The sequence below is a fragment of the Microcaecilia unicolor genome, chromosome 6, assembly GCF_901765095.1.
Source record: "Microcaecilia unicolor chromosome 6, aMicUni1.1, whole genome shotgun sequence".
Lineage (NCBI taxonomy): Eukaryota > Metazoa > Chordata > Amphibia > Gymnophiona > Siphonopidae > Microcaecilia > Microcaecilia unicolor.
The window spans coordinates 157,353,955-157,366,623 of record NC_044036.1 but is presented as its reverse complement, the minus strand read 5'-3'; the positions used below and the strand labels follow the sequence as shown (position 1 = coordinate 157,366,623).

At 44.3% G+C, this 12,669-nt stretch overlaps 1 protein-coding gene across 1 annotated transcript in view; it reads right to left on the bottom strand.

Moving 5' to 3' along the window:
* DNAH12 (dynein axonemal heavy chain 12) overlaps positions 1–12,669 on the bottom strand; it is a 314,549-nt gene that overhangs the window by 201,181 nt on the left and 100,699 nt on the right. The window contains 1 exon segment of the mRNA XM_030206132.1: positions 1,665–1,817. Coding sequence (XP_030061992.1) covers positions 1,665–1,817 — 153 coding nt within the window.

The window sequence follows — 12,669 nt, the reverse complement described above, 5'->3', positions numbered from 1 at the left end:
GTGTGTGCCACCCCTCTCACAGGTCCCCCACCCCCACTCTCTGGTCTCAGGACGCCCTCCCCACCTCCCTCTCCCCTGCCCCCCCCAGCCATCCATGTCCAGCGACCCTCCACTCCCCCTGCCCCCCCATCCAGCGACCCTCCCTCCCCCTCCCCCGCGCATCAAACCCCCTTGCCACCCGCAGCTGCCACTGGTAACGCTGTCTGGCCGCTGCTGCTTCTCCTGTTGAGCAGCAGCGGCCGCTAAAAAAAGTAAAAAAGCAATAAATGTTTTTAAACATCAAGCGCGGCACCGCACACAGCCATCAGGCATTGGCTGTTGGCTCTGCAGCCACTCCTCCTCTCGCCTCTCACTTCGCTGAGCTCCTCCGGGGTCTTACTCCAGGGGCAGTGACATTGAGGCGAGAGGAGGAGCGGCTGCAGAGCCGACAGCCAATGCCTGATGGCTGTCTGTGGTGCCGTGCTTGATGTTTGAAAACATTTATGGCTTTTTTTCTTTTTGTAGCGGCTGCTGCTGCTCAACAGGAGAAGCAGCAGCGGCTGGACAGCTGCGGGTGGCGAGGGGGTTGATGTGCTTCAGGGGGGGTGTTGATGTGCTTCGGCGGGGGAGGGGGGTGTTTGATGTGCCGGGGGGGGGGGGGCTTGGGTGATGTGCCAAGGGGGTGTTTGAGCGGCGCACTCACAGCTGATTCCCAGGCAGGGGGAAGAGTAGGGAAACACGCGGAGCAAGTTGCTCCGCGTGTTTCCCTACTCCTCCCCCTGCCTGGGAATCAGCTGTGAGTGACGTCAGCCTGGCTACGGAGCCTAGCTTAGCAACTCCAGGAGCCACGGACACAGGCAGCTACTTTAGAATGTTGGTGGTGAGAATTATTATATAGGATGTTTCTCTTCTCATGATGTGATCCTGTGGATTTTTATTTTGATTATATTTCCTTGTTTCATTTTATCTTTTGGAATTATCCATTATGTTATTATTTCAGAAAATGTCCAAATCACTACAAATGAAATGAAACAGCCTGACAAAGAATCAATTTTTGAAGCTTATTCTGCACTTTGGGAATGCTATAATTATATCTCTCCACTCCTTGAATCTTTTGATGTTTTTTTTTCATTCCAACTGTAAAAGCGATGAAGAAAAGCTCCATTAAGACAGTGTTGTGCCGAGAATTTTGGATAATTCTATTCTTAGGTTTATACAACATTTCATTCCTTCACTTGGGGCCCTGTTTACCAAGCCACGCTGTAGGTGCGCTAACATTTTTAGTGCGTGCTAATGCTAGAGACATCCCTATATTCCTATGGGTGTTTCTAGAATTAGCACGTACTAAAAACACTAGCGCACCTTAGCAAAACAGAGCCCTAAGAGACCTAAAAGATTTATATCATATTAGATCACATTCCCTTGATACAAAATAAACTTCAAATCCTTTGTCACTTCACAGTTCTGAAAACAAACACCGACTTGTGATATACCTGCATATTTGAGCCACATCTTTCACATTGACACCTGCATATTTGAGCCACATCTTTCACATTGACCAAGTGAAATAAGTGTAGTTCTCAAAAGATAGTCCCAAATGTATGATATTAGTACAATACAAAAATGTCACATGTGGTTTAATTTTAACCTAAATTTCCATATGAATGTGATAAATTCAAATTTACCTTTCCCATTGCTATGTAATCCAGACCATCGGAGCAGTTGAAGACAACACATTGCACAGCAAGAGCCTTGGCTAAATCTTTGGTGGTTTCTGTTTTACCTGTGCCTGCAGGACCTTCTGGTGCCCCACCAAGATTTAAAAAAAAGGCTCCAATCTATAACATAAGAACAAAATTATATTGCATTATTGTTATGTGTAACAGTGATTTTATTGCTGCATATTTCATGTTGGCACCAATAAACTCAATATACTCAAATGTGTTCTTTGGAAAAATTTCTTCAAAAAATATTTGTTAAGTTTAACTATTCAAATCCAATGGAGCCAATGTACTAACTCATGAGATTTTCTATTGGCTAATGGTCCATTTTTGTGAACGTTTGCTACAGATGCAAAAAGAGTTCTGTAGCAAGCTTTCAGAAGATATTTTGCATGGAAAAGTCCAAAAGAATAATGAAAACCAGCAAATGGACAAGCTTTCACATGATTTTCAGAAAAAATTCATAAGAGATAAACTATTTTACATGATTTTACATTACAGCAACTCATTATTTATGAATTATGAATTTATATAAATTAAACACATGGAGGGGCATTTTTGATATGACATCTAAATCTGACTGGATGCTTTGCGGAAAACATGCAAAAATCCAGTCTAACGTTTTTTTTCGAAAATGAACATTTGCTAGACATTGTTGTGCTCAGTGCGTCTATCTTTCTGGATCATTAAAAAAAAAGTTCAAGTAAAAAACTATCAAAATCAAGCCATTGGGATGTAGGAGGGGTCAGCATTCTTAGTAGACTGGTCACACAGACATCCCAGCAGAGCAGTGGGGCACCCTAGGGAGCACTGCAGTGGACTTCAAATAAAAGGTCCCGGGTACAAATCTCACTGTCACCCCCTTATATTGTATGGTGAGCCCTCCAAAGCTCACCAAAAGCCTATTATACCCAACTGTATACCATTACAATAGCCTTTACGCCTGCAAATGTCACCTATACGTAGCTACAGTAGTTTTTTGGTGGGTTTTGGAGGCCTCACACTTTCCACCACAAGTGTAACAGTTAAGAGAGTGGCAGTGAGATGGTGGAGATGAAGACTATATCTGAATTCAAGTAAGCTTCGGACAAGTACATAGGATCTCTAAAGGAGAGGAAGGGATAGTAGATGGCATGGATGCAGGGCCGTGCCAACACGGTAAGCGAGGTAAGCATGGCAGGACGGCGCCCCCGCCGCACCATGCTTACCTTGCCGTCCCGCTCCCATGTCCCAACTGCCCGCCCTCTTCTCCCCCCCCAACAAGATCCCTTTTAAATGTACCTCCGTCCAGGGACGAGCACTGGCAGATGGCGGGCAAACCTGAGAGAGTACAAAAGAGCACTTCTAAAGGACTATGCAGTAAAATGGCATAAGTAACAAGGAATTGGTGCTGAATTTTAAGCTGGAGATTTGTTTGAATAGCAGTACAGCAGTTGTTTTACATCTACAATAAAGTTAAAACTTAAATGTTAAATGTTAACGTTTTACGTTCTTCAACAAGTAGCACTTGCCACCCTGATGGATACAGGCTCAGAAGGAACCTACGGAGGAAACCTTGATGGATATAAAGACAGAGTGGGAAACCTTTTGATTGAGAGGGTCCACAATTGGGAGATTTTAACCTATGTGAACAGTTTGGACCCCTACAACTGGACAAGGTATCCGGTATGTGTGCTCTAAATCCTGAATCATCACGTGGAAAGAGGGGGAGCAGCGGCAAGTATTGAACTTAATTCTGGAGACAGGACATAGACTCGCTATAAGGCTCTTTCTTTAAGTTAAAAAGCAATAACTCTGGGATAGAGGAGGAAAGAAGCTTTCGTTGAAACAATGTTTTAATGGTCCTTAGCTAAAGATAACCAAGAACGTTAAATTGAAGGTTGCAACAGGTTCAAATTGGTTAATTACTGTATTACTGCAAGCAGAATCGGTAAAGAATAAAGGAACCCTATTAGGGTATTGTTGGGGGTGGGGGGTCAATGGTTGTTATAAATGCGAGCCGGATACTGGTATGAAGAAGGGGAGTAGAAGTATCGTTTAACAAAGGGTTCAAAAAAGGGTTTAAGGGGAATAGGGTGTTCGGGATTAGGAAGATCATAGAGTAGTGGGGTAAACGTTAAGCGTGACGGTTTCCTTTAGGGAAGCACAGGAGGAGGGGAAATTTGGGATTGGGAAGGAAGGGGGGGAAGGGAGGGAAGGGGACGTAGGGGGATACTTTAAAGAGATGGAAGAACAGAAAGGTAACAATCATTTTTCTGGAGGAAATACAAGAGTGGTTGGAAAGACAGATCATGTTTGGGATATGACGTGGTTGGATGAATGGTTTAAAAAATTAGAGCCAGAACAACAAAAGCATTATAAGATAGAGTGGAGCTATAAGCTGGGATGGCTCCACTTGATCACTACAACTGATCATCAGACATTAAACAACGAGCTAGGAGATGGGGGGGATTAAAGTAGTGACTTGGAATGTAGGGGGCATTCATTCGCCTATTAAAAGGTCAAAAATCTTACAATATCTTCAAAGAATAAAGGCAGACGTGGCTCTTTTACAAGAAACGCACCTAACAGACCTAGAACATGAAAAATTGGCCAGATGGTGGGTAGGAGATTGCATAGCTTCCGCAGCAGCAGGGCGGAAAGCGGATAGCCTCACAGATTCACCAGCTGCAGAAAGACCCGGAAGGGCGGTTTGTTTTCTGTAACGTAACCATTGCAAGAAGAAAACTTAGGTTAGGAAACATTTATGCGCCAAACACATTAGATATGAAATTTTATAAGAAACTGACTATGATCCTTAGTGCGAATAGCTCACTGCCTATGATGATAGGTGGCGACTTTAATGTGGCCTGGGATCCGCAGATGGATAGGTCACACCCCTCGGGGGCAGGAGGACGTAACAGAACAAGGGGGTTACCAGACATGTGCAACACTTTAGATCTTATAGATGTATGGCGCACGTTACACCCTGGAGATAAGGAATACACTCATCAATCAAGGGCACACCATACACATTCTAGGATTGACTATCTGTTGGTATCGAGAACCTTTTTTACCCATATTAGAGAAGCTGTCATAGGTCCTTGTGTAATTTCTGACCATGCAGCAGTTTGGATGACTTGGCAGATAGAAAACTCAGATAATGATATAAAGGGGTGGTCGTTTCCCAGTTATCTTTATGGCAATGAAAAATTCAGTGAATTCTTAGGTAAAAAGTGGGAGGAATACAAGTTATTTAATGAAGGAACAGTACAAAGTGCCTCGATCTATTAGGAAGCAGCTAAAGTGGTACTGAGAGGGCACATAATTAGTTTTGCTAGCCATTATAAAAAGGCTCGAGATAGAGAGATATTACGATTAGAGAAACGCTTGGCTAAATTAAGGCATCAATTTGGGAGGGACCCAAGTATTGGAGTAAGAAAGGATTTGGAAGCTGAACAGATAGCATTGAACTCATTACTCCATGAGCGAGCAGTAAAATCCCAAACATACTATAAATATCAATTATACAAACATGGTGATAAGGGGGGCAAACTACTGGCAAGATTAGTGGCACCGCAGTATACATCAAAGCATGTCCTAGGTATCAAAGATAGAGAAGGTAGAGTGGTGCGCACTGATAAAAAAATTCAAGAGGTCTTCCGAGATTTTTTTCAAAATCTTTACAAAGCAGGAGACTCGCAGGGCCTACAGGGAGAGATATATCTGCAAAATATGATGACTCCCAAATTAACACAGAGAGAACGTATAAAATTGAATTCTCCTATTAGTAGTGATGAAGTGCATTGGGCCATTGGCCAAAGTAAGTTGGGGAAAACCCCCGGGCCGGACGGCTTCAAGGCCGAATTTTACAAAATACTGGGTGAGCATATAACCCCCGCTCTAACTGGGGCTTTTAATGAATGGGTGGAGGAAGGGAGATTGCCTGACAGTTTAAATCTGGCTCAAATTATAATACTACCCAAACCTAATCGAGACCCATTGTTAGCATCTTCCTATAGGCCTATTTCGTTGTTAAATAATGAAGTGAAGCTATTCGCAAAGATATTAGCTAATCGTTTACATAAAGTATTGCCAAGGTTAGTCAATGAAGCACAAGTAGGTTTTGTCCAGGACCGGTCTGTATCTAAGAACTTACGGAGCATACTAACGGCCTTGGAGAGGCTTAAGCATGACCCGGAACCAGCCATTTTGATTAGTTTTGATGCCGAAAAGGCTTTTGATCGGGTGGAGTGGGCATTTATGTTCGATGTCTTGGATAGTTATGGATTCCAGGGCTGGTTTATACAAGCGATTAAGGCGCTATACTCCTCACCTAGAGCCAGAATAATGGTGAATGGAGGGAGATCTGAGGACTTTGAGATTAACAGGGGGACAAGGCAAGGTTGCCCTTTATCTCCGTTGTTGTTCGCCCTTTATTTAGACCCCATGATCAGAGATATCCAAGACTGTCAGGCTATAAAAGGAGTGCAGATAGGTCGGCAGGAATTCAAAATTGCGGCATTTGCTGATGACCTGTTGGTTATAATAACAAAGCCGAAGTCATCCTTGGAAAATTTACTAGAGCTTATCCATGAATTTGGGGATTATTCAGGCTTTAAACTGAATCTGGATAAATCAGAAGCTATAGCGGTAACATCAGATGCTCGTAATCTGTGGGCTGAGGGATTCCCTTTGACGTGGGCGGAAAAAGCATTCCGATATCTGGGGATTCTCCTGGCAGCTAATACTGCAGAGATATACAAATTAAATATTAATAGACTCTTAGAACAGACAGAGAGACAATTAGAAGCTTGGAACGTAGTGATGATGCCTTTGGGGGGACGCATTAGTCTCATCCGGATGGTGATACTGCCTAGGTGGCTATAAGTGTTGCAAATATTGCCACTGCGACTCCTTAAAAAGGACATTAAGCAATTTTATAAAGTAGTGATGAGATTTTGCTGGGCAAAAAAGAAGGCAAAACTTAAGTTACAGTTTTTGATGGGTAATTGGAGTCAGGGAGGATTTGGTCTACCCCATCTAAGGTATTATAATATGGCCTGCCTGCTAAGATCATTGAGAGATTGGCTGTTTGGGACTAGTATACATGTACCGAGTGAATTGGAAAGGGCCTTCTTTCAGCCCTTTGATTTAATTGCCTTGTTGCATACCAGAAAACAGATGATACCAAAAGCTTTTAGGCATAGCATTTTATTAGCGCCCCTTTGGGATGCATGGCAGTTTTTGGGGAGAAGCTTAGGGGGAGACCCAAAGATATCGGAGTTGATCACGATCAGGGGGAATCCAGAATTCTTACCAGGACTGGATAATTCGGTTTTTCAGCATTGGGCAACCAGAGGATATTGTAACTTAAAAAATATTCTAGATGCCTATGGAGAAATCAAACCCTTAGGCCAATTACTGTCAAGTGATGAACAAAGATGGGGGGATACTTTTGCATATAACCAGATCCGACATTATGTTCATTCCTTGGGTAAGGAGAATCTTGCAGCCAAACTGGGAGAAAAAGTACAGTCCTTTTACGATGAAATCTCGCCTGAGACTGCATCTATTTCGGGAATACATAGAAAACTGTGGGTCTTGATTCCGAGAAAAGGGCTGGAGCATCTCCAACAGCGATGGGAGGCAGATTTAAATCTGGATTTAACCAATTGGGATATTGACAAACACATTAAGAGGATACCTAAATTAGTTACAGGAGCCCGGTATAGGGAATGCGCTTTTAGGACACTCCATAGGGCATACTTTACACAAACACAACTGTTCCGATCAGGAGGGATTCACTCTCCAGTGTGTTTGAAATGTGGCCAACAGGAGAACACATTTTATCATGCATTTTGGGAATGTGTTAAAACACAGAGATTTTGGAGGAGAGTAGTGAAATTTTTATCTGATATCATATCAACGCAGATAACAGGTACCCCATGTCAGTTAATATTAGACTGTTTAGGATCATTTGGGGATTTGTCCGCGGCTAAGATATTATTGTGCCGTAAACTGAGTTTAGTTGCTAGGAAATGCATATTACAGGTTTGGGTGTCAGAAAGCCCTCCAGAATATTGGCACTGGCGTAATCAAGCGCATCAATTAATGGCTTGGGAAGCAAGAGGATCCTGCAAACGTAAAAAGCGCTTCCTTAACATTTGGGGCCCCCTTTTGGGGACTCTAACTCAGAAAGGTAGAAGCCATATTCTTAATTCGATGTGAAATCGTTAAGTTCTGGCACATGAAATAAGGGAATATTCTGTGAACCGCAACCATACTCACATAACATGATACAGCTGTCTTCCACGATAGGTAAGATAGGATAAATTAAGGGGTTAGGGAGGGGGGGGAGGGAGGGGGGGGGGAAATAAACTGTTAAATACTTAGGGATGGAATATACCTGAGGAATGCTATTGCAGAAAATCACATGCTTCAGAGAATTATAGATGACCTTTGGTGCAGTTATACTAAGAATATTGTTATTAATAAAATTGGTGGGGGGGGGGGGGGTGGTAAATAAACAACAACAAGGCACTGGTGGGAGGAGGAGGTAAAAATGTAAAATGTTTGATGACAGTAAGTAGAGAGGTTTACTTGTTATGTAATCACCATGCAGGTTGCAATGTTGTATTGAGGCTACTGTATTGAAGTGGATTTGTTCTTCTTGACTTGTCATCAATAAAAACCGTTGAAATATAAATTTACCTCCGTCCAGCAGCGAAGGCGTAGCGTCAGTGAAGGAGGCGGCGCTCCCGACGTCTCTACTAGTCTTCCCTTCGATCAGTGTTCCGCCTTCGTCTAACGTCAAGGAAATGGCATCAGAAGAAGGCGGGACATTGAGCGAAGGGAAGACTAGTAGAGACGTCGGGAGCGCCGCCTCTTTCACTGACGCTACGCCTTCGCTGCCGGACGGAGGTAAATTTAAAAGGGATCTTGGGGGGGAGAAGAGGGCAGGCAGTTGGGACATGGGAGCGGGAGGGCAGAGGAGAGAGGAGCGTGGATGGGAGGGCAGCGATCATTTTTACGGGGGGGGGGAGGGGGCGCACGCGCGCCAACTGTTCGTCTGCGGGGGGGCACTGGGGGATGCCAACTGATCTTCTGCAGGGGGGTGCCACAGACCCTTGGCACGGCCCTGCATGGATGGTCAGACTGGATAGGCCATAAGGACTATCTGCCTTCATTTTTCTTTGTTTCTGTGTAAAACTGTTCTTCCAATACAGGTGGTATCAGTCATATCATAATCAGTATTTAAGGTCTAAATTGCAAAGACCATCCCAACATTTCTAACAAATGCACAGATCAAAAAAAGTCACAGAAGACTTCAAATCAGCAGCAAGCTAAGCCTGGTCCCAGTTTTTGATTACAGAAGGTTCTGCAAAACCAGTGGAAGGAAAGCTGTCTTCTAGAAAGTTGGAAGCGAATAACAACCAACAAATAGATACTAAATAATATAAAAAATGGATATAGGTTCTGTCTCACATCACTTGCCCCAGTCAGAAATTTACCAACCCATTTAGGTCCTATGGATCAACACCAAATTATTCAGGAATAAATAAATACTGTCGTTGAAGTAGAGGCTCTAGATACAGTGCCATAACACAGTCAGAACCAAGGGTTCTATTCCAAGTATTTCCTGGTACCAAAACAAATTAGGGGGGAATGAGGATAATTTTGGATCGTCATCAGTTGAACAAATGAATAAAGAAGCAGAAATTCAAAATGAACACTTTCGCCACAATACTATTCCTGTTACTGAGGAATGACTTGTTAATGTCCTCGGATTTGAAAGATACTTACATGCATATTCCCATTCACTCAAATCACAGACAGTATTTGTGTTTCAGTTTCTAGACAATCATTACCAGTTCAAAGTACTGCCATTTGACCTTTCTTCAGCCTTGAGAGTCTTCATGAAATGCATGGTGGCAGTGACATTGCACTTATGCAAGGAGGGTTTCTTTGTATTTGCTTATCTGAATGACTAGCTGATTTTAGGTCGTATTTTTTCACTAGATGTTAGTCTCTATGGAAAGAACAATTCAGCGTCTTACAGAAGTGGGTGTTTTGATAATCCAAAATCCACTCTTGTTCCCACTCAGAGCTTGGAATTTATAGTAGCAGTGATTCATAGAATCAGCTTCTCTACTACATCCAACAGCAAAAACAATAATAGATTTGAACAGTTCAACTTCCAAGAACGAGCCCCTGCAAGAAAAGTTATGAGATTGTTGGGTCACATGGCAGCAACAATCCATGTAATGCCCCATAGCCCAATTACACATGCGTGAACCACAATGGCAGCTGAAGCTACATGGAATTGGAATACTCAGCCTCTCTCTTTTCAAGGGGTTCTGTCAGAACCATTCAAGTAAGCAATCAGTTGGCCGGCCAAACCTATCAATATTAACAATGTATCTAAGAACAATAGGAAGCCTACACAGATCATTGACATATTACACCACTAGTAAAAGAAGAAAGTTGGTTGCCAGTAAATCATAGGATCTCTTTTAAAATAATTTGTTTAATATTATAATTACTTAATCTTGGAACTCCAGCATTACTGTCGTCTCGCTATATTGTTCCATACACTCCATTTAGAATACTAAGATCACTCCAACAGAATCTTTTAGTAGTTCCTTCATTTCGACATATTTACTTAGACTCAATAAGAGATTGCATATTCAGTGTAGTGGGTCCTTCACTCTAGATGGGTGGGATAGGAAATTTTTTAATAAACTTGGAAAAGATTTAAAATATACTCTGTTTTCAATGTTCTCTACCTGTTCTATGATACCTTCTTCATCTGTCAGATTTTGGTGTGAGCACATCTTCAGTGAGGGTACATTTAAGTGCATTAGTTGCATATCATCATAAGACTGATAAGGTAAAATTATGTATAATCATACCTGATAATTTTCTTTCCATTAATCATAGCTGATCAATCCATAGACTGGTGGGTTGTGTCCATCTACCAGCAGGTGGAGATAGAGAGCAAACTTTTGCCTCCCTATATGTGGTCATGTGCTGCCGGAAACTCCTCAGTATGTCGATATCAAAGCTCCATCCGCAGGACTCAGCACTTAGAGAATTACACCCACGAAGGGACACTCTGCCCAGCTCACCACCGCCGAAACGGGGGAGGGGAATTAACCCAGCTCATCCCCACACAAGTGGGGGAGGGGAATCCGTCCAGCTCATCCCCGCGGAGCGGGGGAGGGACACCACACCCGCCGATGCGGGGGGATCTGGCTTATCCTGCAACCGCAAACCGCGGGAGGAGCTGACTGACCCTAACACTGCCGAAGCGGGAGGGGTACAAAGCTGCCCTACAGCCGCACGAAGCGGGAGGGAGTGCCGGCAGAATTTATGTCTCAATCCAGCCCCGTAAAACGGAGGGGAGAGGAATGCAGCAGCTCACTGTAACACAAACTCGTCTCAACTCTTGAAGAATCCAAGTGAAAGAAGAACTTGAACACGAAGTCCTCCTGAAGTAACTGAAGGCTAAACTTGAACCTAAAATTCAACCAGAATATAAACAGTACAGATATCTGGGAGGGGCTATGGATTGATCAGCTATGATTAATGGAAAGAAAATTATCAGGTATGATTATACATAATTTTACCTTCCATATCATCAAGCTGATCAATCATAGACTGGTGGGATGTACCGAAGCAGTACTCACCCAGGGCGGGACATAGAAATCCCTGACCTCAACACTGAAGCTCCAAACCGGGCCTCCGCCCGTGCAGCCACAGTCAAACGGTAATGCTTGGAGAATGTATGAGCCGAAGCCCCCGTTGCCGCCTTGCATATCTCTTCCAAGGAGACGGATCCGGCCTCTGCCAACGAGGCCGCATGAGCTCTCGTGGAGTGAGCCTTCAGCTGGATAGGCGGCACCTTCCCCGCGGCCACATAAGCCGCTGCAATGGCTTCCTTGACCCATCTTGCCACTGTAGCTTAGCAGCCTGCAGACCCTTACGAGGACCTGCAAACAGGACAACAGATGATCCGATTTCCGGAAATCATTGGTCACTTCCAAGTATCTGATGATGACTCATCTCACATCCAGATATTCAAGAGCGGAGTACTCCTCTGGGTAGTCCTCCCTACGAAAGGAAGGGAGACAGAGCTGCTGATTCACATGGAAGCGAGAAACAATCTTGGGCAGGAAGGAAGGCACTGTGCGAATAGTCACTCCTGCCTCAGTGAACTGCAGAAAAGGCTCTCGACATGAGAGCGCCTGGAGCTCGGAAACTCTTCTGGCTGAAGTGATAGCCACCAAAAAGACTGCTTTCAACGTCAGGTCTTTCAGAGATGCCCTCGACAAGGGTTCAAAAGGCGGCTTCTGCAATGCTCTTAGCACCAGGTTGAGATTCCACGCAGGCACCACTGAGTGCAGAGGAGGGCGCAGGTGATTAACTCCCTTGAGAAAGCACACCACATCTGGCTGCGAAGCCAGGGAAGCACCCTTCAGGCGGTCCCTGAAGCAAGCCAGAGCCGCTACCTGGACTTAAAGGGAACTGAGCGACAGGCCTTTCTCCAGACCTTCTTGCAGGAACGCCAACACTGAAGAAATTGGAGCAGTGAAGGGAGAAAGTGAGCCTGCTTCACACCATGCTGCAAAGATACGCCAAACCCTGGCGTAAGCAGTAGAAGTAGAGCGCTTCCTCGCTCTCAGCATAGTGGCGATGACCTTGTCTGAGAAGCCCTTCTTCCTCAGACGCTGCCACTCAATAGCCAGGCCGTAAGACCAAAGGGAGAGGGATCCTCCATCACCACGGGACCCTGATGTAACAGGCCCTGCTCCACTGACAGCCGCAGAGGATCGTCGACTGAGAGCCTGATCAAGTCCGCATACCAGGGACGTCTGGGCCAATCCGGACCCACCAGGATTGCCACCCGGTCTAGCACCCTGCCCAACATGGGCCAGGGCGGGAACACATAGAGGAGCTCTTGTGTCGGCCACTGTTGGAGAAGAGC